The sequence below is a fragment of the Lepidochelys kempii genome, chromosome 20 (genome assembly GCF_965140285.1).
Source record: "Lepidochelys kempii isolate rLepKem1 chromosome 20, rLepKem1.hap1, whole genome shotgun sequence".
Taxonomy (NCBI): Eukaryota; Metazoa; Chordata; order Testudines; family Cheloniidae; genus Lepidochelys; species Lepidochelys kempii.
The window spans coordinates 19037047-19062201 of record NC_136399.1 but is presented as its reverse complement, the minus strand read 5'-3'; the positions used below and the strand labels follow the sequence as shown (position 1 = coordinate 19062201).

Genomic DNA, 25155 nt, shown 5'->3' with positions numbered 1-25155 from the left:
GAATCTGAATGGCTGGCAGGGTCCTTGGTCTAACCTCCAGTGAGGAGCAGCTGTGTGACGTTCATCTAAAGGATGAACTCCTGCAGCACAGTACTGGTCACTGACTGACCGGGGAGAGCACCCCCTGCAGAGCCCCCCGCCCACTCCCTGGGGTCATAGAGCACCCTCTGCTGACTCACTCGCACCTCCCAGCACCCAGTGGCTTTTCCTTAGAGGTCTCCTATCCAAGCACTGCCTGGGCCCAAACCTGCTTAGCTTGTGAAAGGTGACATGGTCACTCCTTCCCCCCACCCTTACTGGGGGCTGAGCCCCTCATCACCCAGTCCTGTGGGGCACTCCTCAAGGGGGTGGGGGGCACACTTAGTTGCCTTCAACCTACTGGCTTGGGGCTCCTCCAGGCCAAGAATTAACCCCCCGACCAGAGCTCCTGTCCCTGGCAGATCAGAGGTGGGAGGCTCCCAGGCCCCTGTTCCAGCATTGTGATGGTTCCTCCTGTGGGATTTTGGGGCAGGTAGTTGCAGTAACCTCAGTCCCATGCATAATCCAATCAGGGGCGCCCCCTTCTGCGCCAGCCACAGCTTGGCAGGCCTTAAGCTTCCCTGTACAAGTCAAAGCAGCGGACTAATGTAAAAGCCCCTATTATGTGGCATTAGGATGTATCATAGCCTGGGCCCCCTGCGTGGCTGGGACACACCTCATGGAGCAAGAGGCAGGGCCTGGATTTGCCCGCAGCAGGGAAGGGGCACTGAGGGCAGCCCCCTGCCTCCCCCACCCCAAGTGAGGGGCCCTGGATCCGGCTGCAGGAGGTCTCTGCCCTCCCCATAACGGTGGATGGGTAGGCAGGTCACAGCAGGGCACTGAGCAGCTGAGGGGGATGTGGAGAGTTGGGGGCATCACTGGAGGAGTCAGCGTGCTCTTTGCTGGCTCCCCATGCCCCACCCTGGAAAGTGGGCCCCAGGCTGCTCCCCCCCAGGGACTGTCAATCATTGAGTGAGGAGCCATCTCAGCCCCTCCGCCCCAATGGGGCCTGGCTTGGCCACCAGGTCAGAGGTTCCTGCTGCTTGGCCCCTGCTGATCTGTCCTCCCCTGCCAGGACATCCTTGAGGACAAACTGGACAAGAGTCTGTGGCCCTTCGTGTCAGACCCGGTCCCTACCACCAGCTCCCAGGCTGCTGTCAGGTAAGGCTGAGCCTGGCTGGGCTGTGGACAGCAGAGCCCTGACACACACACCCCAGGGTGTGGGAGCCTCTGTGCCTGGGAGTGCATGGCCAGGGCCCTGTCCTCTGCAGGGGAGGGGGTGCCCAAGAGCCTGGAGCCCTGGACCCCTCTTACCGTGTCCCCCACGCCCCAGCAGTCCCTCAACACACCAGGGTCCAGGATAGAGGAAAGGGACTGGACGAGCTTTAGACAGCACCCCCAGCCCAGGGCAGGTGCCACCCTCCCCTACTCCCTTCTGCCTCCCAACCTCCTCCAGGCCCTGCCCTTCCATGCGGCATTCCCTCAGCGAGCCCCTAGTATCCACACTGCCCCTCTCTCCCCCCAGCCCCCGCTTTGGGCAGTGCCCACCCCTACACCTGGCATTCCCTCAGCGAGCCCCTGGTATCCACACTGCCCCTCTCTCCCCCAGCTCCTGCTTCAGGCATTGGCACAAGAACAAGCCAGCGACTGAGTACCAGATGGGCCCGCGCCTCATCATCTACGTGCTGGGTGGGGTGTCCATGTCTGAGATGCGCTGCGCCTACGAATTGACCCCGGCCACCAGGGGCAAGTGGGAGGTGGTGATCGGTGAGTAGGGCGAGTCCTGGGGGGAAGGGTGGCTGGAATGCCCAGGTCAGGGACAGTTGGGACCCCTGGGTGGGGGAGACCCTAAAACTGCCTGCCCAGCACCCACAGGGGGCCCATGCTACCCTCTGTCCTCCCGCACCCAGGGGTCTGGGAACAGATGTGCTTGTCCCACAAGGCCTGTATCTAGCCACCTGATCTCCTGGCCGCTGGCTCCCCAGGCCTCTCATTGCCCAGGGACCATGTGTGGGGGCCCAGTCAGACACCCCCAGTAACTCCCATAGGGATATGGCTCACCCCCTGCACACACCCCTCGAAGACCCAAGGGTGAGGAACACTGTCAGCGCGTGGATTCTTGCCTGGCTGTGCAGGGTACAGCAGCACGAGGGGTGCGGTGCCAGGCCACAGTGTAGGCATATTCCAATATTTGTGATTCTGTTCATAAGAAATTGTAAACCTGCAATATTGATTTATAATATTTATTAAATCTGCATTTATAATTCTTCTTTTTGACATAATTGTAAATCTGCAATATTGATTTACAATTCTGTATTAAAGCTTGCAAACCGTACCTTGCAAACCGCTCAATTGGCTTTGCTTTCTCTAAATTGATACTTTCTCTCACTTGTTATTAAGATGGACGCTTGGAAAACCAAACCGCTCATATTGACTCTGAATTGATACTTTCTCACTTGTTATTAAGATGGACGCTTGTAAAACTAAACGGCTTAATTGACTCTGCTTTCTCTGTATTGGCGCTTTCCATTGATTGTAATGGAGATTGACATGCTTTTTAACTAACTTCACTTTATGTTCAATTGGCTCTACTTTGCAAACGGATACTTTGTAATGGAGATTGACATGCTTGTTTGTAACACCCATGAAGAACCGCGAATTGGAGCGGCGCTCATAGAAATGTCACATAGAGACTCCCACCTTCTATAGTTTGGATCAGGAATGTTAAAAAAACGGGGAGTCTCAAATAAATAACACCTTTGTATAATAAAAGAAAGGCAATACCGAAGGAATGTCAAGAGACAGGGAGTCTCAAATAAAATAACAATACTCGGTGAAATGAGAAATGTGTTTTTTTTATTAAAGTAAGGAATGTATGTGAATGAATGGTGGGTTTTGAATAAACAGGGAAGTGCCAGCCTAGGAATTTAACATCGATTGGCCGAAGAAGACGCCAGGTGGAGACAACCAGAGAACCCCACCGGAGGGCAAACTGGGATCCACCCGACCAATTCAAAGGATGAAGAAAGCTGATGAGCACCTGACAGCCGTCCTGGAGCAGTCATGACTAACAATATGACAAAGCAAATTCCACGGACTGGCATAGGAAGAAATTCCTATAAAAATGGACACTAAGGACTGAGAACTTTGAGTCTCCAGTTCTGCCACTACCCTTCAGGAGCATCGGATGCGCATCTGACATGGACTCGGCTCCACTCTCGTGTACAGGTTACCTGGCCGGTACCCTGTCACGAGCAACCTCTAGGCTGGTAACTATAAACCCCTATGCAGAACTGGTATGAATGAATGAATGAATGAATGAATATATAGATATATATATAATTAAGTAAGGAATAAGTAACGATAGGACAGTGTGAGTTTTATATTTCTTTATTATATTTACAATAAATGTGGCATTTTGCCTTTTCCCTTTAATAAGATCCTGCTGGTTTTTATTTTATTGGTACAACAACAGGGGGTAGGAGAGAGTCCCTCCCCTCCTGCACTAGAGCAGGGTCCAGCTGCAAAAATGGGGGTGATGGTGATGCCAGCCTCATACCCGCGCCACTGTGCCGACCGCTGCCAACCACCTCTCTCTCCCCCAGGTTCCAGTCACATCCTGACCCCCAAGCGCTTCCTGGATGACATCCAAACCCTCAACCAGCTGGACCCCGAGGAGGCCTAGAGGCAGCCCCCTCCCCCCAGAGACTCTGCCCCCCACAGCTCCAGCTCGCTGTCCCCAGCTCCACCTCCTCTTCTCAACAAGGCACCTTCCCCCCTACTCCTGGCTGCGGTGTCAGTTCTTGGGGGGGGGGGGGGGAATGACTCCTTGGCTGTTAGGGCAGAGGGCAGGCCAGGCTCCCTCCCTCTGGCACAGCCTCTAGGGCTGTCACCCTTTGTGCCCTGTGGTCACCCTGCCCCCGATGGGGTAGGGGCGAGTCTGGCTCCATTATCTACCAGCTTCAGCCATTCCTACCTCCCCTGCCTGGGACCCAAAGCACAGCACCTCCCCCTCCCCCTCCTGTCAGCCCTCCGCTAGTGATGCGGGGCACGCAGAGGCTGCTACCACCATCTGGCTTTGGGGCGGTTGTGACCCAGCCACTGAGCCCCAAGCTGTGTCTGTCCAGTCTGCAAAGGATTAAAGAGAACCCCCCTTCTGCCCCCATATCATCCCCATTCACCGCCTTGGGGTGCTGGCCCAGCCCTGGTCCCTGCACCCCTCTCATCACAGCCTGGCACCCTGGCCTCTTGGCCCTGTCCCCCAGTGGGGACCTCGGCTCCCGAAGAGGGGAGGGGTCCTAGCAGGAGTTGCAGTCAGAGTGCCCAAGTAAGTGGGGGTGGAGCCAGGACTGCGTAGGAGGCGCGTCCAGGGTTGGTCAGGAGCAGGTAGAGTGACCAGATGTCCCGATTTTATAGGGAGAGTCCTGATATTCGGAGCTTTTTCTTATCTAGGCTCTTATTACCCCCCACCCCTTGTCCCTATTTTTCACACTTGCTGTCTGGTCACCCTAGCAGCAGGGCAGAGCGGGCTCGCCACCTGATGGGCCTGGATCAAATGCCCCTGCCCAGTGCAGACACCTCCCCACTGCCTTTCCCTGGGTATCAGAGCCACACCCTGGGCACCTGGAGCCCCAGCTCCATCTGAGGCAGCCAGCTCCAGCCCCCTTGGGTCTGATCAAGCCCTGAGCCAAGCCTCACCCCCTGAATCCCATGGGCCCTAGAGATCCTCTCCCTCTTGCCTGCCAGGCGGGCTGTGCTGGGGCAAGCGCTGGCAGGAGTGATCCCAGGTAAAGGCAGTGACCTCCTTTACTGGGAGTGACCTCCAGGGGGTGGGGGGCGCAGGGGGAGAGTTTGTTTGTTCGCAGCTCTGAGCCCCTGCCCCTCCCCCACCCATTATCACAAAGTCAGTGCTGGCCCTGCCCCCGGCTACTGCCCTGCTGGGCATGTGCCTGGGCCAATGAAGTGCATTGCCAAAGGCTGGCCGAGGTCTCTGCTGCTGTTCACAGGCAGGGGAAGGGAGGGCACAGGGCGGGGCAGGTGGCTGAGGGCCCAGGGAGCGGGATCTCCCCAACTCCCCCTCCAGCCCTGCTGCAGGTCCCAGGCGTCCTGGCTCCGAGTCACCAGGCCAGCGCTGCCTCCCCGCACCCGGGAGCAGGGTGGGGCAGTGGCTGCTCCTTTCACTGTTGGACCAGGGCCTGGGGGCAGCTCTGCTCTGGCCTGTGGTCGCCCCCTGCTGGTGCAGTGCTGGCTCACCCAGCCATGCCCCAGAACCTCCACAGTTCCCTGTGTCCCCCTGCTCCTAGTGCCTTGTTCTGCCTCTGGTCCGTGTGCCAGGGGGACCAGGAGGGAGCCTCAGGAGTTCCCCCAAGCTAGCTATGGGATCCCCATCAAGTGTGGGGTTGGGACAGGCACTGAGCGAGCACCAGGGCCCAGCCCCCAGGCTGGCCCCACAGGGAACCATACCCACCCAGCCCCTGCCCCTCCCAGAATCAGCGCTGGAACCCAGCCCTCTGCGTCCCAGCCCCTGCTCTAACCACGAGCCCCTGCTTCCCTCTCAGATGTGGGACAGAACACCTGCCTCCTTGGTCCCCCTCTAGGGCTTGGCCTTTGCCCCAACCCCCACCTCCTCCATCCTCCTGTGCCTAGAGCTGCCCCAGGGTCCCGCCACCCCGGCTGCTGCTGGCCCCCAGCCCTTGGGGCCCTGGCTGGCACCTGCATTGTGTGAGCAGCTGTGTAGGCTCGTCCCACCAGCCAGGCCAGGGCTCCCCTCTGGCACCCTCTAGCCTGTGCCAACAGCTGGGGGTGCAGTGGCAGTGTCCCCACCCCCCTCCTTGTTGGAGGGTGAAAGGAGCCAAGGAGGGGCTGTGAGAGAGCCCCATTCTCCTACCCTTCCCGCACCCTGCTCCCCCGGCTCAGCTCGGAGACTCGTCCTGCCTCTGTAGTCACTGGGCATGGGGGTTAGCGCCCTCAGCAACCCCACCCCCACCAGCTGGAGACAGTGAGAGACCAGTGCCAGGTCAAGGACCTGCCCCAGGTCCCGGAGGAGTATTATGGGGGATCAGGGCCCAGAGCAGGGGTGACCGTGGTGGGGGATCAGACCCATCACTCATGAGGGTTGGGGTTGTCTAACTTCTCCTCTCAATCTGCTCGCAGGCTGTGACCCCTCCTGCCCTCTCCCAGCCCATCCCCTGCTCCCTTGGTGCCCAGGGGGCACTCAGCCAGCCACACATGGTCACGCACCCCATGAGGTGGGAAGGAGGCTTCAGGCCTGTGAGCTGTGCTGTGCCAAGGACCAAACCCAGCTTACCCTGGTCCTGGGAGATTTTCGGGATGCACAGAGTCACTGCTCTGGTTGCCTGTGACCCCTCCCGCCCTGACCTGCGGTGTCCCAGCCAGGCCAGTTGGGGCGGGAGGGGTGGAGGGGGGGAGCAGCACAGCTATTGCAGGCAGCTGGGGAGGGCCGGGGGCTGGAGGGCACTGACTTGGCCATGTAGCCATGGGTTGGGGCCTGGGCTGAGCCAGGTTCGGCGCAGGGATGGCCTGGCTGGGCGCGCCCTGTTTGTGATCATCTGGGCCTGGCCTAGGCCACGTTAGGCTAGCACCCCTTCAAGCCCAGTGCCCCTGGCTGGTTCACGGGAGGGCAGGCAGCTGCTTCCCAGCCCAGCTGGGGGCTGCCCTGGGTGGGAGACAGGCAGAGGGAGAAAATGCAGTTCCTCTCCGCAGCAGGAGGGGACCAGCCAGGTCAGACACTCTCAGCCTATGCGCCCCCCTGCCGCCCAGACTCTGCATTGCACCCCTCCTGTGCCCCTACCCATCTCACCCTGCCATGGCTCCCCAGCACCTGCCAGCCTCAGAGTGCCCCAGGCTTGGCAAAAGACGATCCCAGCCCCCCAGGGGGCTTGGAAAATGCCCAGCAGCACCCATGTGACACGAAACCTCAATAACAGGCACCCAGAGCGGGAGTGACTCACATGGATTTGGGGGCAGAGCTGGGCATGGAACCCAGGAGTCCTGCCTCCCAGCCCCTGATCTAACCCCTAGACCCAAGTTGCAGTGGGGGAGGTTTAGATTGGATATTAGGAAAAACTTTTTCACTAGGAGGGTGGTGAAACACTGGAATGCGTTACCTAGGGAGGTGGTAGAATCTCCTTCCTTAGAGGTTTTTAAGGTCAGGCTTGACAAAGCCCTGGCTGGGATGATTTAACTGGGAATTGGTCCTGCTTCAAGCAGGGGGTTGGACTAGATGACCTTCTGGGGTCCCTTCCAACCCTGATATTCTATGATTCTATGGCTTTATGATTATGACCCTACTCCCCTCCCAGAGCTCAGCACAGAACCCAGGAGTCCTGCCTCCCAGCCCCCCTGGCTCTGCCCATCCTTCTCTCCCCCCATACTCCTGCTAATAATTGCACACGCAGCCTGCTGGGGAACGTGCCCCGGCACAGGTCAGTCCCGTAGAGCCCAGCAGGCCCCGTTTCCCCTCCCCCTGGGCCAGCTCCTGTCTCCCTGCTGGGCACACGAGCACGGCCAGCACTGCGTGCCTGCTGTGGACGGGGTGAGAGACCCTGGCACCTGGGATCTGCTGCTTGGGCCCAGCCCCAATCTGCTCAGCTGCGGAGCTTTCCATCCCTGATCCCCGTGGGGAATTATCAGCCGCAATTAACAGCCATTTGGATAATTGCTGCGCGGCTGCCAGGCAGGTGGGCGGCGAATTGGGGGCGCGGAATTAAAAAGCTCCGGTGGAGACACCTGCCCGACTGTGGGCTCGCCAGCTCCCCCCATGGCTGCCCTTACAGCTGGGCTGCCACTGGGGCTCCGTGTGCACCCCGGGCCTGCACCTTGAGCAAGGGGCACCCCAGCCACACACACTGTACCCCTCAGCCTGCCCCCAGAAGCAGGAGGGGCGTGCAGGCCTGAGACAGCTGGCCATGGGCCTGGTCGGTGCCAGGAGGGAGGGTGGGTCCAGCAGACAGGCCCAGCCCCTCTGCCCTGGCTCTGCCATGCTCTGCCCCAGGCCCTGGTGAGGGCAGCTGGAGAGGGCTGCACGCATCAGCCCATGCAGTGGGCCTGGGGGAGCTGATCACTGTGCTGGTCCCAGCCCTGGGGGCTGGTGGGAATGGGGTGCCAAGATGCCCCTGTCTCCCAGTGCCAGCTGTGCCAGGGCCCCCAAGACCTTTGGGCCTGGATTGGGGGGATCATGACTAGAGCGGAGCTGGGACCCAGGGACAGGTGAAGCTGCACCAGGCTTGCAGAAGAGCTCATCCTGCAGAGACCTGCATGCAGACCCTGCTGGAGGGAGATTGTTTGGGGCAGAGCGGGGTGACTTGGGGGGCTTACAGCAGGGCTGGGGGGAGGCAGTGGGGGTAGCAGGGAGGGGGAGAGGTTTACAGTAACTGCAAGCTGTATACAGTGCATGGGTGGAGGTGCCAGAGGGTGATTTGGGGTGGGGCAGTGGGAGGCAGGAGGTGCGGGTGGGTGATACCCCCATGCAGCAGCAGTGCCCCCTGTAGGCAGTACGGGTGCATCCAATGGGCCCTAGGGGAAATATTGTCTAAAGATCAGAGTTCACCAAACCCAGGCTGAGCTAGCCCTGTCCCCAACCTGCCCATCCCTTGTGGGTATGGACTGCTGGGTCCCTGCCCTGGGCCAGGCCATGCTGGGGGCTGAGCAATCAAAGAATGATGCCCAGCGCAAACCCCTTCTCCCGGGCAGGGACCCAGTATCTCGTTCCCCAGCCCTCCCCAGAGTCGGCCCCCAACCTCCAGGGCTGGGCGGGGGTGGGGAAGGCGACCAGCCTGAGCCAAGTTCACAATTATGCAACCAACCAGCCCATGTGATGCTGCTTATCATCTTACCTCACAGCCCAAAGCCGGCTCACCCGCCACTTTCGTGGCATTTTGTTGCCTGAAATTAAATCTCATTTCCTAATTACTGGGTGGGCTCCAGCTGCTGGGCTGGGCTGGGCTGGGCTTTAAGAAGGGGGCAGCGTAGTGTGATCAGCATCAGTCACAGAGACAGCTTGTTGCAGAGAACCCCCCAAAAGCCCAAGACCCCCTCACCACAGCCAGCCCCCCAGGCTGCATCTAACGAGGCCCACTCACCTCCCTCTGCCCTGCAGGAAACTCAGCCTGGCTGGTTCCTACAGGGCCCATCCAGCCCAGTATCCCCTCTCCCTGCTGTGAGCAAACATCAGGCCCTGCCCACTTGCACGTTCCCAGAATCTGGCCAGCCCAGCGCTGATCGTGCAGAAACGCGCAGTCCTGGACAGTGCTCGCCACAAAGGACTCACAGAAACACATTCCAGAAGCGTGGTACAAAAACCACGATATCAAGAATGGCACAAAAACATTCCCCAAGGATAACAGGAACACACTGAGCCCTCCTAAAAGATAAGGTCAAATAGCAACGTAATAAATACAAATGTTTTAATCAAACCAACATGTACAAAAAAAAATGGACAATAACTAGCCAGGTCAGAGGGCAGTATCTAAGTCAGAGGGGCAGCTTGTTTGTATCAGGGTATCTCTGAGAGAATGTGTTGGTCCAGCCAAGGGGGCAATGGAAAGTCCCGCCATTCACTGAGCTGTGTCCATTGTCACAGGCATACGTGTCTTAGTATCCTCGTAGAATCTGCCAGGTGCTATTAGCATGCCTTGTCAACAATAAACCTGGCCGGGTGCCTTCGTCCCTTAACGGATCTTGTGGTCATTGGGCGGTTCACTCAAGGTCTGCTGTGCTGGCTGTCTGCACAGAGCTGGGGCAGCACACAGGGAGAACACACACACATGCAGTGAAATATCTAACAACAGAGGCAATCAGTAAGATGTTTCGCAATGGCTCGTTTGGTTTCAATGGGCAGGCCCAGCACTTTACACTAATTCATGCTTCTCCCCTGTTGGGGGAGTTACACAGGCCACGGCTACACTACAAAATCAAATCGCCCTGCATGCAGCCGCCACAGTAGTTACAGCACTTGTGTGTGTGTACACCTGGCTCTTTGTGTCTGTGGTGTGTGGTATCGATTGTACTGTCAGTGTGGGGCATTGCGGGACAGTCGATGTAAGCAACGCAGTATGTACACTGACACTGCATTGACCTAACTACGCTGACTGGGGGAAGTGGCATGATTAAGTCGGCAAAGCAGGTGAGTTACATCAGCGGGAGTCAAATTTTAGTGTAGACGCAGTGTTAGGTGGACGCAAGCTGCCTTGCAAACTCAGTGGTGTAGAGCAGTTACAGAGGTTTATGATGCAAACATTCATTCTGACTTTATACCACGGGCTACAGAGGTTATGGGAGAGATCAATCCTGCAAGCAATTCCACAAGTTGAAACACTCCACACACGCTGATCAGCAGCTGTTTTAACACGGCTAACACACAGGCTGGGTCAAGCTCTGCATTTGTCAGTGTTCAGTGAGGCCTGGGCATGAGCTGGCACCTGGTCTGCTAGCGTCACAGGACCCATCTAGCCCAGTACCCTGCCCTCTCCCTGCTGCCTCCTTCCCCAAATCAGATCAATGGGGCCAGCCACCCCAGCACCAGCGACTTCAGAGGAAAGTGCAAGAACCCCCTCTAGTGGCTAATGATGACATAACCAGTCATAGAATCATAGAATCATAGAATATCAGGGTTGGAAGGGACCCCAGAAGGTCATCTAGTCCAACCCCCTGCTCAAAGCAGGACCAATTCCCAGTTAAATCATCCCAGCCAGGGCTTTGTCAAGCCTGACCTTAAAAACCTCTAAGGAAGGAGATTCTACCACCTCCCTAGGTAACGCATTCCAGTGTTTCACCACCCTCTTAGTGAAAAAGTTTTTCCTAATATCCAATCTAAACCTCCCCCACTGCAACTTTAGACCATTACTCCTCGTTCTGTCATCTGCTACCATTGAGAACAGTCTAGAGCCATCCTCTTTGGAACCCCCTTTCAGGTAGTTGAAAGCAGCTATCAAATCCCCCCTCATTCTTCTCTTCTGCAGGCTAAACAATCCCAGCTCCCTCAGCCTCTCCTCATAACTCATGTGTTCCAGTCCCCTAATCATTTTTGTTGCCCTTCGCTGGACTCTCTCCAATTTATCCACATCCTTCTTGAAGTGTGGGGCCCAAAACTGGACACAGTACTCCAGATGAGGCCTCACCAATGTCGAATAGAGGGGAAGGATCACGTCCCTCGATCTGCTCGCTATGCCCCTACTTATACATCCCAAAATGCCATTGGCCTCCTTGGCAACAAGGGCACACTGCTGACTCATATCCAGCTTCTCGTCCACTGTCACCCCTAGGTCCTTTTCCGCAGAACTGCTGCCTAGCCATTCGGGGGAGGGGGGCATATCTCCCTCATCCTGACAGTCAGCAGTGGCCTTGTGCCCTGTTTTCTAAATTCTGTCCTGACACCCTTGCTCCCCCACCCCCACCATCCTTGTCTAAATCCTGCCAGGCTCGCAATGTCAGTGACATCTAGTGGCAGTGAGTTCCCCTGGCTAACTATGTAACTTCCCTTGACATTTGCTTTCACAGAGCGTCCCATTGTTCTTGTAACACTGGGGCAGGTGAAGGGGGGGCAAATAGGAGCACCCCCCTCCTTTCATTATATTCTGTACCTATTTCAGCCCTGCTTCTTTCGCTCCTTTTTTAACTAAAGCCTGAGCTTTTTTGTTGGTAAATTGGCCTTTTTCTTGACAGTGTTGAAGAAAAAATTTGCTTCTTTCTAAACATTTCAGGTTTTTGATGAGCAATTTAAAAAAAGCCTTTGAAAAATTACCCCTCCCTCCCCCATTTCTCTGCCCTTTGTCCTTTTCTCATTTGCCACTGGAAAGTGGATGGGAGGGGATGAAAAAAACCACACACACACACACATAGACATTTTTGGCTTTTGAAAATTTTTTGCAAGGGGTGAAAACATAAGGGTTCCACACACACCCCCAAATTTCCAAGGCAACTCAATTGTGGGGCTGCTGCTCTTCCTGCTGCCCTTCTAGTGCCAGGGTAGACCAACACCCTGTCACACTTTAACCCTTAAATGGCCAGCGTTGCCAACGCCCATCATTGCATGGTGAGCTCAGCAGTGGGTGAGTTGGAATGGGATCAGTAACGAAGAATCTTCGTTTTCGTTAGATAAAGTGCCCACCCTCGGCGTGGAGGAGAAGCCCCAGACCTCGCACCTCCCAAACACAGCCACGCCAGAATGCAAACAAATATTAAAATCTTGTGATTTTTTAAGCAAATCTCATGATTTTGAGGCCTGACTAGTGACTTCTGAATGTTGGGGCGCAAGAGGGGCACCAAAGCTGATGGGCCCACTCGGCCTTCGTGCCATCTGGACAGAGGCACCTGTGTGGGACCCGGGGTGGCTCGTGCCTCCTCACACTTGGGACAGACAATACTAAACATCTCATGGCTTCCCCTGGCAGTGCGTGGAGGGAAAGCCGCTCCCGAGCTATGGCCACAGAGTCTTCTTTTAGAAGATGACAGGACAAGGAGTAATGGTCTCAAGTTGCAGTGGGGGAGGTTTAGGTTGGATATTAGGAAAAACTTTTTCACTAGGAGGGTGGTGAAACACTGGAATGCGTTACCTAGGGAGGTGGTAGAATCTCCTTCCTTAGAAGTTTTTAAGGTCAGGCTTGACAAAGCCCTGGCTGGGATGATTTAATTGGGGATTGGTCCTGCTTTGAGCAGGGGGTTGGACTAAATGACCTCCTGAGGTCCCTTCCAACCCTGATATTCTATGATTCTATGATTCAAGGGAGGCAGTGTGGCCTAGTGGGTAAAGCACTGAACTGGGATGCAGCAGACTGGAGGTCTATGTCTGGCTCTGCCACTGGGTGACCTTGAGCAAATCCCTTCCCTACCCTCTGCCTCAGTTTCCCCATGTGTACAGTGGGGATGATGACACTGACCTCCTTTGGGAAGTGCTTTGCTGGACAGTGCTATGTAAGATGAATAATAATATTCTGGGCTGGCGGGGGTAGGGGGCGTCTCTCCTCTCTGGGGCACGGGTTCGAATCTGTCCCAGGGGAGCAGTGTCTGACAGTGGGTGGTGGCTGTGGAGAGGGGCTCAGTCCAGTTCCTGTTGGGACAGCACCCGCGTTGCCTGCCGGCTGTGGGACTGGCACGCTGGGGCTAGAGCCTGAGCTCCGCTCTGCCCCTAGATGGGTCCCTTCAGGGCAGGGCCGTTGGCGTGGGGGATGGGGGTGTGACGCAAGCCTTGGGCTCTGGGGCAGTCGAGCTGGCCCTTTCCCCAGTGCTGGAGTCCCTTCCACAAGGCCCAAAGCTCCCCAGGCCTGAATCCTGGCCCCACGGAGCCCAGCTCGGGGGGGGGGGGTGGGTGGGTGTGGGGGGCGGTTTCCTGCAGCTGCCCTGTCTCTCCAGTACAGCCAGTGGCCTTGGCACTCTGGGGCAAGGCAAGTCACTTTCCAGCCCCCACCCCTGGGGCCAGGGGGCACAGGCCAGCCCAGGGCTCTGAGGAAGATGGGGCGCGCCCTCCGCCCCTCTGGTTTAAACGTCGCTCTGTCCCATCCCCCCGCTCCACGGCCCCGGGCACAGCTCTCCTCTTTCTGCATCTTTCCCTCCTGCTCTTTAGGATCTGGCCCCCTGGGGTACCCAGGTGTCAAGGAAACCCGCTCCCGGCTGGGGAGCCATGGTTGGCCTTTGGGCCCCAGGCTTCTGCATGGCCCTGGCTAACGAGCCCCCTGGGAGGGCAGCGCTGCCCGGCCTGGGCCCTGGGGCCTCGGCAGGAGCTGCCACAGAGCGCCAGCGGCAAAGCTGCCAGTGGAGGCTTCTCCAGAGCCCTGCAGAGTGGGGGAACGGGGCTGAACTGGGGCCAGCGTCAAGGCCATGGGAGGGACCAGCCAGGTAAGGGGCTGGGTTCCCCACTGTTGGGCCCTATGGGGGGGTGGCTGAGGGTCCCTGTGCCCATGGCGGTAGAGGGATCGCAGGGACGAGGCCCTGGGGGCTGCTGGGAGTTTGGAGAGGGGTCCGTGTTCAGCTCCCATCTCCCCACACACGCTTCTGATCCAGAATGGCCTGGGTGCGAGACCTTCCCCTGGCTGGTGCCGAATGGCCAGTGTTTGCTGGGATGCTTTGGACCCGGCAGCTGCTCCCTGACCCTGGGGGAAGTTCATTGCTGGGGCAGTGCTGCCAGCCCCAGAGACTGAGGGCCTGGGCCCCACAGCAGATCACTCTGGACTCCACCCCTTGCCCTGCCCGAGAAGGCGGGGAGGGCACTCTTGGCCAGTCCTTGGCTGTCAGCTAATCCCCGTCAGAGCATGGACCCATCCCCCTAGGGACGGGGTTGAGACCCCCAAACTCATGTCACACATAGGCCTGCTGGGCGCTGGCAGTGGGGCAATCCCTTCCCTGCCAGGGACTGCAGGGGGAGGCTCTTGGGGCAGAGATGGGACCAGTGGGGCATCCCTGGCGCAGCGGGGGAGCAGGTCTGTAGTCCTGGCCTGGAGAATCCGTTATCCACCTCTCATTACCCGCTGCCCAGTTGAGACAGCGAAAAGAAACCGTGTGATTGTAGGTGACCTATCGAGAGGCACCTACTGCGCCTCAGAGCGACATGGCTGGCACGAAGGGCTCGGTGAATGGGGAGGGCTGGCTGGGAGCAGGGCACTGATTGAGTCACTGGGCTCCCACGGCCAGAAGAATCTCGGCCCCGGCTTTGCACCACCTCAGGGCCCCAATCTCTTGCCCACCTCCCTGGCAAGAGGCCCAGCAGCCCTGGTCACTCCCAGGACTAGAGTCACTTGTATTCCAGTCACTCAGTTCATCCCTGGGGTTGAGATGTAGCCACTTCTGGGGTGGGGCACAGGGGCTATTTATACAGGGATCCTTTGCCCAGCACTGAGATGCAGGCACCTCTGGGGTGGGACGGAGCAGCTGTTTAACAGCCACACAGCACAGTAGATTAGAACAAGTGAAGAATCCCACATCTAGTTGCACTGTGCTGCACAGAGCGTGGGGATCTCGGCCAGGGAGCCAGGGGGAAGGGATAGCTCAGTGGTTTGAGCATTGGCTTGCTAAACCCAGGGTTGTGAGTTCAGTCCTTGAGGGGGCCATTTAGGGATCTGGGGCAAAAATTGGGGATTGGCCCTGCTTTGAGCAGGGGGTTGGACTAGATGACCTCCTGAGCTCCCTTCCAACCCTGATATTCTATGATTCTATGACCAGGCTGCACTGCACATGGGCTCCTTAGTGACAAGCGCTCAGGAGCTTAGATTTACAACCCCCAAAATAGCACAAATTGAGCACTATGCTGGGGCCGGCACAGACTAGAAGGGGCGAGTGCCCCCTACAGGGTCCTCCCACCCCACTCACTGCAGCCCCTAGCACCCCATAAGCTCCATCCATGCAGAGTAAGGGGACTGGCACATGGAATTGCAAGCCCAATAGCAAGGATTTCTGATGACTCTGTAAACTCGGGGCGGGGGAGTGGAGAATTGCTAATATAGTTCCTATTTTTAAGAAATGGAAAAAAACGTGGTTCAGGTATCTACAGGCCTTTTAATTTGACCTCAACTGTCTGCCAGGTCTTGGGACAAATTTTGAGAGAGAAAGTAATGAAGGACAAAGAGGTGAACGGTAACTGGGATAAAATATCACCTGGTTTTACAATCGGTGGGTCCTGCCAGCCCAACCTGATCTGTTTCTCTGCGAAGATAACTGAGGTTTTAGACAAAGGAAATGCAGTAGATCTAATCCAGTGGTTCTCAAACTTTTTGTGTTGGTGACCCCTTTCGAACACCAAGCCTCTGAGTGCGACCCCCCCCTTAAAAATTAAAAACGCATTTTTGATATTTAACACTATGTTAAATACTAAATTTAAACCCTATGGCTTAAAATGAATTTACCTTTACTCACTGCTTTTAAATTAAGACTAAAACACAGAGGGTGGCGGGGCTCGGGGCTGACAACCCTGTGTGTGCTCCCGGCTGATAACCCTCAGCATGGCCGGGCTCCGCCTGAAACCCCATTACAGGGATCGGGGCTCACAGCCTCCTGGATGCCCCAGCTCAGGGCTCATAGCCCCACTCCTGGTTGGGGTCAGGACTTGCAACCCCATGTGGCAGTTGGACTCAGGGATCACAGCCCCGCTCCTGGCCAGGGTTGGGGTCTGGGCTTGCAGCCCTGTATGGGGGTTGGAGTCGGTGCTCACAACCACGATTCCTTGTCGGGGTCGGGGCTCACAACCCGGCCCAGGGGTTGGGGTCAGGACTCACAGCTGCACACCAGGGTCGTGGCTCACAGCCCGGCGCAGGGGTCGGGGTCGGGACTCACAGCCGCACACCGGGGTCAGGGCTCACAGCCTAGCACAGGGGTCGGGACCCACAGCCGTGTGCCCGGGTTGGGGCTCGTAGCCCCGCAGCTCCACACAGGGGTCGGAGCTGACAGCCTGGCGCAGGGGTCGGGGCTCGCAACTTACAGCCGCGTGCTGGGGTCGGGGCTCGTGACCCTCCCACTTAACCGGGTTGTGACCCCCAGTTTGAGAACCAATGATCTAATCTACCTGGATGTCAGTGAGGCATTTGATACAATTGGGAAATTATTAGTTCAATTGGAGAAGATGGGGTCTACTATGAGAATTGAAAGGTGGATAAGGAACTGGTGAAAAGGACCTGCAGAAAAGGACCTGGGGTTACAGCAGATGAGAAGCTGGAGATGAGTCAGCAGTGTGCCCGTGTTGCCAAGAAGGCTAACAGCATATTGGGCTGCATTAGTAGGAGCATTGCCCACAGATCGAGGGAAGTGATTATTCCCCTCTATTCAGCACTGGTGAGGGCCTCATCTGGAGTATTGCGTCCAGTTTTGGGCCCCCACTACAGAAAGGATGCGGACAAATTGGAGAGAGTCCAGTGGAGGGCAATGAAAATGAGAAGGGAGCTGGGGCATGTGACTTATGGGGAGAGGCTGAGGGAACTGTGGTTATTTTGTCTGCAGAAGAGAAGAGTGAGGGGGGATTTGATAGCTGTCATGGAGTCCCCGGACGATGCTCTGGAACTGCTTCCCATGAAGCCAGTCAGGACTCTGGGGAAGTCTCCTGTCTGTGAGCAGACTGTCTGCAGGACACACAGCTCACACAGCTTCCTGGGTCTGACCTCGGAGCATTCAGCATCCTCTGCCCCTCCGTGCGCTTCCCACAGTGAGTTCGCTCAGGCGGGGCTCCTGGGGAAGCCAGAGGGTCCTCCACCCCAACTTTGCAGTCAGATGTGACTCTCAGCCAGCCAGTAAAACAGAGGTTTATTAAACGACAGGAACATGGTCTAAAACAGAGCTTGTAGGTGCAGAGAACAGGACCCCTCAGCTGGGTCCATTTTGGGGGGCAGTGAGCCAGACAACCACGTCTGCCCTTCACTCCATGTCCCAGCCAGCCCCAAACTGAAACTCCCTCCAGCCCCTCCTCTTCTGGGCTTTGTTCCTTTCCCGGGCCAGGAGGTCACCTGATTCCCTTGTTCTCCAACCCTTTAGCTCTCACCCTGCAGGGGGGAAGGGCCCAGGCCATCAGTGGCCAGGAAACAGGGTGTCAGCCATTCTCTGTGTCCAGACTCCTGCACACACCTGCCCTCTAGGGCTCTGCAGTGATCATACACCCTTATCCCACCACCTAGATACTTAAGAACTGCATAGGGAAACTGAGGCACCCCCACACTATTCAGAGGAACCATTAAGAACAGTCCCACCTCATCACATCAGCGCCCCCCCAACTTGTCTAGAGATTTTATCGGTGGTAGGCATCGGACACGGTGATGGCACTGAACTTCCCATATCCACACAGAACCGGATCGATCCGTCCTTCTTGGGGACCAGCACCATGGGAGAGGCCCAGGGGCTGGAGGACGGCTGGATCACCCCTAAAGCCAGCATGTCTCCAACCTCTCTCTCCAGGTCCTGGGCTGTTTTCCTAGTGACCCTGAATGGGGAACACCTGATGGGAAGATTGGCTCCTGTTTCCGCCCAGTGAACAGCCAGGTTAGTGAGCCCAGGCCGGCTGGAGAACAGCTGCCGGTGTGAAGGCAGCACGTCTCTGATCTCTGCCTGTGGGGCAGGGGTTAGCTGGTCTGAGAGGAGAATTGATTCCAGCGAGGGGTCAGCCCCCACCTCAGGGAGGAGTCCCACCAGGGGATCCTCTCCCTTCTCCTCCCACTGCCCACACCCAGCCAGCCCCAACTTCTCCCTGTCCCAGTATGGCTTCATCATGTTGACATGGTGCACCCGGTGGCGGTGTGCCCGGATGGACAGTTCCACTACATATTTCACTTCATTTACCTGTCTGATGACCTTGAAGGGGCCGTCCCAGGCAGCTTGCAGCTTGTGCTTCCTCATGGGGATGAGAAGTATCTCCTGGTCCCTGGTAGCCTAGAAGCAGGCACGTGCTGAGCGGTCGTACCAGACCTTCTGGTTCCTCTGTGCCCTGGCTAGGTTTCCCCTGGCCAAGCCCATGAGCTCCGCGAGCTTTTCCAGAAAGGTCAGTACATACTCCATCGGGGGAGGCCTTCCCCCCCGCACTCGTCCCTCATCAAGTCGAAGGGTCTCCTCACCCTCCTCAACAACTTGAAAGGGGAAAACCCTGTGGATTCCTGGGGCACTTCCCTGTATGTGAGCAGCAGGTGGGTTAAATACTTCTCCCAGTCCTGTGGGTGCTGGTCCATAAAGGTTTTCAGCATCATCTTTAGGGTCCCGTTGAATCTCTCCCCCAGCCCGTTGGACTGAGGGTGACACGCCGAGGCCCAGGTGTGTCGGACCCCACACTTCTCCCACAAGCACTGGAGCAGGGTTGACTGACATGAAGTTGGACCTCTGGTCTGTAAGGACCTCCTGGGGGAACCCCACTCTGCTGAAAATGGTGAGCAGCGCATCTGCCACGGTGTCTGCCTCCATAGACGACATGGCCACTGCCTCGGGGTAGCGCATAGCGAAATCTACCACCACCAGAATGTATTTCTTCCCCGACCGGGTTGCCCTGCTGAGGGGCCCCACTATGTCCATGGCCACCCTCTGGAAAGGCTCCTCTATGATGGGCAGAGGTCTCAGAGCTGCTTTACACTTATCCTGGCCCTTCCCCACCCTCTGGCAGGAGTCCCAGGCCCTGCAATACTGTTGGACGGCGTCAAAGGCCCCGGGCCACTAAAAGTTCTGCAGCAGCCTCTGCCTGGTGCGTCAGATGCCCTGAAAGGGGAATGGTGTGGTGGTACCTCTGGGGGACCACCAATTGCCTCCTGGCTTTCCAAGGTTCAGTTGGCCCTGAACCAGCCCATTCCTGGTACAGGAATCCCTTCTCCCACAGGAATCTCTCCCGGCGGACCTCCCCCTGGGATCCTGCACCATTGTGGCCAGCAAGGGCCCTCAGCTTCTCTAAGGAGGGATCCTCCTGCAGCTCCATCCAGTCTCCCTCCTGCCCCCTATCTGCTGTTCACAAACTCATCCACTAGTGCCCCTGCACTGCACAGATCTTTAGCCTTCCGGTCCACTAACCACATCTTCAGGTCTGGAGGGCAGATGTCATACAGCTGCCCCAACCCCACCGGGTTACACACCTCCGCTGTGGTAGTGGCCCCTGTGCCCTTCCCCTACCTATGGAGATATTCCCCCAGCAGATTGGTGACCTCCTTGTAAGTGACACCTGGGGTCTTGCGTACACCCCGGAATTGTTTCCTGTACGCCTCGGGGGTCAGTTCAAACTTCAGCAGCAAAGCCTGTTTGAACAGGTCATAGTCCCCCATCTCAATACCATCCATTTGGCTGAATGGCTCTATGGCCTTGGGATCCAGCAGGGGGGTCAGATAGTGTCATAACCATACAGCTCAGGGTAGCCTAGAATTCCTCCTTACCTAGTGTTGGCCCATTCCCAGCTTCTGGCAAATAGAGCCTAGGTACACTTCAGAGCTTGGTTTTGCATCCCTGCTCATCCTGACTAATTCATGAACTTATCTAGTTCTTTTTTAAACCCTGTTATAGTCTTGGTTTTCACAACTTCCTCTGGCAAGGAGTTCCACAGGTTGACTGTGCATTGTGTGAAGAAATACTTCCTTTTGTTTGTTTTAAACCTGTTGCCTATTAATTTCATTTGATGACCTCTAGTTCTTGTGTTATGAGAAGCAGAAATAACACTTCCTTAGTTACTTTCACCCCCTTAGTCATCTCTTTTCCAAGCTGAAAAGTTCCAGTCTTCTCTCTTCTTATAAGGAAGCTGTTCCATACCCCTAATAATATTTGTTGCCCCTTTCTGTATCTTTTCCATTTCCAAGATATCTTTTTGAGATGGGGCGACCACATCTGCACACAGTATTCAAGATAGGAATGTAGTGTGGATTTATATAGAGGCAATATGATATTAATCTGCTTATGCTCAAATAAATTGGTTAGTCTCTAAGGTGCCGCAGCCTTCTTATCAGTCATGTTCAAGGCATGAAGACCTCCAGGAAGTTGCCATTTTGCAGTCCTCCACAGTGTGCATCATGGTTTGTGGGTTCCCACATTGACCTAGTGGACTATGTCCCCCAGCTGCAGCATGTCTGTGGTCTGGAGAAATGGAGGATCCAACTAGCAGATCAAATTTGCTGTGTGGGGTACAAACTGGTTATAAAGCTACAGTCATGTCTTGTGCAGCCAGGGCCTAAATCAGTTTCCTGGGGATCATCCCAGTGAAGTGACTGTTCTTATTAAGGCCCTGTCCTTGCCATAATTCATAATTGACTTTATTACCAGTGGCTGGCTCCAAAATGCGTTTTGCTACAGACGCAACATGGTTAATATCCTGTTAGTACTAGGGCTGTCAAGCAATTAAAAAATGTAATCACGCACTTAAAAATAATAGAATACCATTTAAATATTTGTGGATGTTTTCTACATTTTCAAACATATTTATTTCAATTACAACACAGAATACAAAGTGTACAGTGCTCACTTATATTTATTTTTTATTACAAATATTTTTACAGTACAAAAAAACCAAAGAAATAGTGTTTTTCACTTGACCTAATACAAGCAATATAGTGCAATCTCTTTATCATGAAAGTAGAACTCACAAATGTAGAATTATGTACAAAAAAATTGCATTCTCAGACAAAACAATGTAAAACTTTAGAGCCTACAAGTACACTCAGTCTTACTTCTTGTTCAGCCAATTGCTAAGACAAACAAGTTTGTTTACATTTGCAGGAGATAATGTATCCATGCTGATGATGAGTTCTGCTCAATAACGATCCAAAGCAGTGTGGCCCAACACATGTTCACTTTCATCATCTGAGTTGGATACCACCAGCAGAAGGTTGATTTTCTCTTTTGGTGGTTTGGATCTGTAATTTCCACATTGGAGTATTGCTCTTTTAAGACTTCTGAAAGCATGCTCCACACCTCGACCCTCTCAGATTTTGGAAGGCACTTCAGATTCTTAAACCTTGGGTCGAGTACTGGAGCTATCTTTAGAAATCTCAGATTGGTACCTTCTTTGTGTTTGGTCAGATCTGCAGTGGAAGTGTTCTTCAAATGAACAACCTGTGCTGGGTCATCATCCGCGACTGCTATAACAGGAAATCTGTGGCAGCGTGCGGTGAAACAGTGCAGGGGGGGCACCGCTCTCCCCCAAGGAGTTCAGTCACACGTTATTTAACCCATAATTTTTTTAACAAGTGCCATCCGCATGGAAGCACGTCCTCTGGAACAGTGGCCGAGGCAGGAAGGGGCATACGAATGTTCAGCATCTCTGGCATGTAAATACCTTGCAATGCCAGCTACAAAAGTGCCATACAAACGCCTGTTCTCACTTTCAGGTGACATTGTGAATAAGAAGTGGGCAGCATATCTCCCATAAATGTCAACAGACTTGTTTCTCTCTGTGATTGACTGAACGAGAAGTAGGAGTGAGTAGACTTGTAAGGTCTAAAGTTTTACATTGGTTTGTTTTTGGGTGCAGTTATGTAACAAAAAAATCTACATTTGTAAGTTGCACTTTCACGATAAAGAGATTGCACTTCAGTACTTGTATGAGGTGAATTGAAAAATGGGATTTCTTTTGTTTATCATTTTTACAGTGCAAATATTTGCAATAAATAGAATGGAGTGAGCACTGTACCTTTTGTATTCTGTGTTGTAACTGAAATCAATATATTTGAAAATGTAGAAAACATCCACAAATGTGTAATACGCAATAGAATACCAATTGAAATGTAACTGTGCGATTCATTTTTTTAATAATTTTTTTTGAGTTAATCGCGTGAGTTAACTGTGATTAATTGACAGCCCTAATTAGTACCATGGTCAGGTAAGGGTGCTGCCCTCTCCAGAGGCATAGCCAGATATACGGTGTTGGTTTGAGGCATTGGGGACTTTTTCCCCCCATAGTAGTTCATGGATGCACGGGCTTGGTGCTCTGGAACCACTGAATGAAGTTCAGGGCTTGTCTATGCTTCCGCTTAAGTTGATGTAACTTATGTCGGTCACGGATATGAAAAAGCCACCCCCCGAGCTGTCCGCACCGGCGCTAAGTCAGTGGGACACACTCTCATTCTGTCATAGCTTCCACCTTTCGCTGAGGTGGAGTAATTATGCTGACAGGAAAGCGCTCTCTGGTCTTCATAGTGCGTTTACACTACTGCCCTACATTAGCGCAGCTGCAGTGAGTCTGGTGAAGACTAGCCCCCGGACCAGGACCCTCTTGCAGTGTGACTATCCCTCGGGGCACACTCTCACTAGGACAAGCCTCCTGGGCTTCAGCTTCTCCTTGGTCTGACCTCGGAGCATTCAGCATCCCTGTCTCACGCCATAAGCTCCCTGCAGTGAGCCACCTGAATAGGATACCTGGGGAAACCTTACACGCCCTCCAAAGGGGCCATGCACCCCTGACTTCAGCAGTCAGGAGTGACTTTCAGCCAGCGGTGTAAAACAGAAGGGTTTATTAGTCGTCTGGAACACAGCATAGAGCAGAATCTTGTTAGCACAGAAAGCAGGAAGTTACAGCAAAGTTCATCTTGAGGAGACCCAGAGCCATGGGCTGTCCTCCTGAGTCCCAAACCAGGAGTCTGACCAGCCTCCAGCAGCCCACCTTCAGTCACACCCAGTTGCCCCTCCTCCATCCTGTATGCTGTTCCCCAGGCAAACCGGTCACCTGGCCTCCACCTCCCTTTGTTCTCCAATTCCTCCAGCTGGCTCTTGCAGAGGATGCGGCCCGGCAATCAGTTGCCAAGATACATCTATTGTCTGGGCCCAGGGAGCTAGAAGGCACTTGCACCTTCCCTCTCGGGGTATCTGCAAAGGTCACACACCCTTATCCTACCACCTAGATACTTGTGCAACACATAGGGAAAACTGAGGTGTGCACAGTATTCATACAAACACTAAGACACTTTCCACTTCATCACAAGTAGCCATTTGTGACACTAAACTGGGAGGAGAAGTAGATACACTGGAGGGTAGGGAAAGGTCCAGAGTGACCTAGACAAATTGGAGGATTGGGCCAAGAGAAATCTGATAAGGTTCAACAAGGACAAGTGCAGAGTTCTGCACTTAGGAAGGAAGGAAGGAAGGAAGGAAGGAAGGAAGGAAGGAAGGAAGGAAGGAAATCCCATGCACTGCTACAGACAGGGGACCAACTGGCTAAGCAGCAGTTCTGCAGAAAAGGACCTGGGGATTACAGTGGATGAGGAGCTGGATAGGAGTCAGCAGTGTGCCCTTGTTGCCAAGAAGGCCAATGGTATATTGAGCTGTATTAGTAGGAGCATTGCCAGCAGATTGAGGGAAGTGGTTATTCCCCTCCATTTGGCACTGGTGAGGCCACACCTGGAGTGTTACGTCCAGTTTCGGTCCCCCCACTAGAGAAAGGATGTGGACAAATTGGAGGGAGTCCAGCGGAGGGCAACGGAAATTATTAAGGAGCTGGGGCACATGCCTTATGAGGAGAGGCTGAGGGAACTGGGGTTATTTAGTCTGCAGAAGAGAAGAGTGAGGGGGAATTTGATAGCAGCCTTTAACTACCTGAAAGGGGGTTCCAAAGAGGATGGAGCTAGGCTGTTCAAAGTGGTGGCAGATGACAGAACAAGAAGCAATGGTCTCAAGTTGCAGTGGGGGAGGTCTAGGTTGGATATTAGGAAACACTATTTCACTAGGAGGGTGGTGAAACACTGGAATGGGTTACCTAGGGAGATGGTGGAAACTCCATCCTTAGAGGTTTTTAAGGCCCGGCTTGACAAAGTCTTGGCTTGGATGATTTAGTTGGTGTTGGTCTTGTGCTGAGCAGGGGGTTGGACTAGATGACCTCCTGAGGTCCCTTCCAACCCTGATATTCAATGATTCTAAGCTGGTCCCTGGTATCAAAAAGTTTGAAAAATACTGATTTATGTAATCAATCTGGCCCATCCTCCTTACTTCCAGCTATCTAGAAAACCTCCCACAGTCCATTGGCCCATGTTCCTTCTGTGCATGCCCTCTGTACATTGATACAAACGTGGATAAATAGCATGGAAGGTGTGAGGGGAGACACATTTGTGATGGCAAGAAAGCTGCTGCACGGACACAAACTGAATCCTGAAGAAGCGGTCTATGTATGCTTGAAAGCTTGTGTCTCTCACTATCAGAAGTTGGTCCTCCCCTACCTTGTCCCTTCTGTGTAACTGTTAAGTGATTAAGGTGATTCGTGCCTGTCTCTGAGTCATAGTATGGACTAGGAGGGAACATTTTCAAAAAGTGCCTGTGACTTAGCCCCTCACTATGTTCAGTGAGTGTTGGGCTCTTAAGCACCTGCCAACCTCTGCACTTTACAGGGCCAAGTGCACTATAGTGCAAATTGCATCCTTAACTCCAGACATGTTTGTTTGAGTTTGATTTTTTTCTTAATCCAGCAGAGATGGCCTTGGAGTCTGAAGGTAAATGCAAAAGGATTTACTTCAGAATGCCGTGCTTCTGCCAATCCTTAGCATTTCACTGCTGAACAACTAGCTAATTTGGTAGCTTCAAGGGGTTTTATAGTAATGTTTATTTCCAGCTCACTGTTCTGCATAAGTATAGTCATTAATATGTACTGGCCACTCTGCCCTACTGATTGCGCTTTCCTCATTTTTAATTGAACATTCCACTCACCCAAAATCCGAAGTGAATTTGGTTGGGTACACACAGTGAGTGCCGACTTAGCAGTTTAGCATTTTTGTC

The 25155-nt window shown here is 54.5% G+C and overlaps 1 protein-coding gene across 1 annotated transcript in view; it reads left to right on the top strand.

The window, feature by feature from the left end:
- LOC140901058 (syntaxin-binding protein 2-like) overlaps positions 1-3703 on the top strand; it is a gene marked incomplete at its 5' end in the record, with an annotated part of 140608 nt that extends 136905 nt beyond the window's left edge. Inside the window, 3 exons of the mRNA XM_078849703.1 lie at positions 1094-1179; positions 1628-1785; positions 3624-3703. Of these exons, the coding sequence (XP_078705829.1) occupies positions 1094-1179; positions 1628-1785; positions 3624-3703 (324 nt within the window). The remainder of the gene's footprint in view (positions 1-1093; positions 1180-1627; positions 1786-3623) is intronic.
- Positions 3704-25155: the final 21452 nt, after the last annotated feature.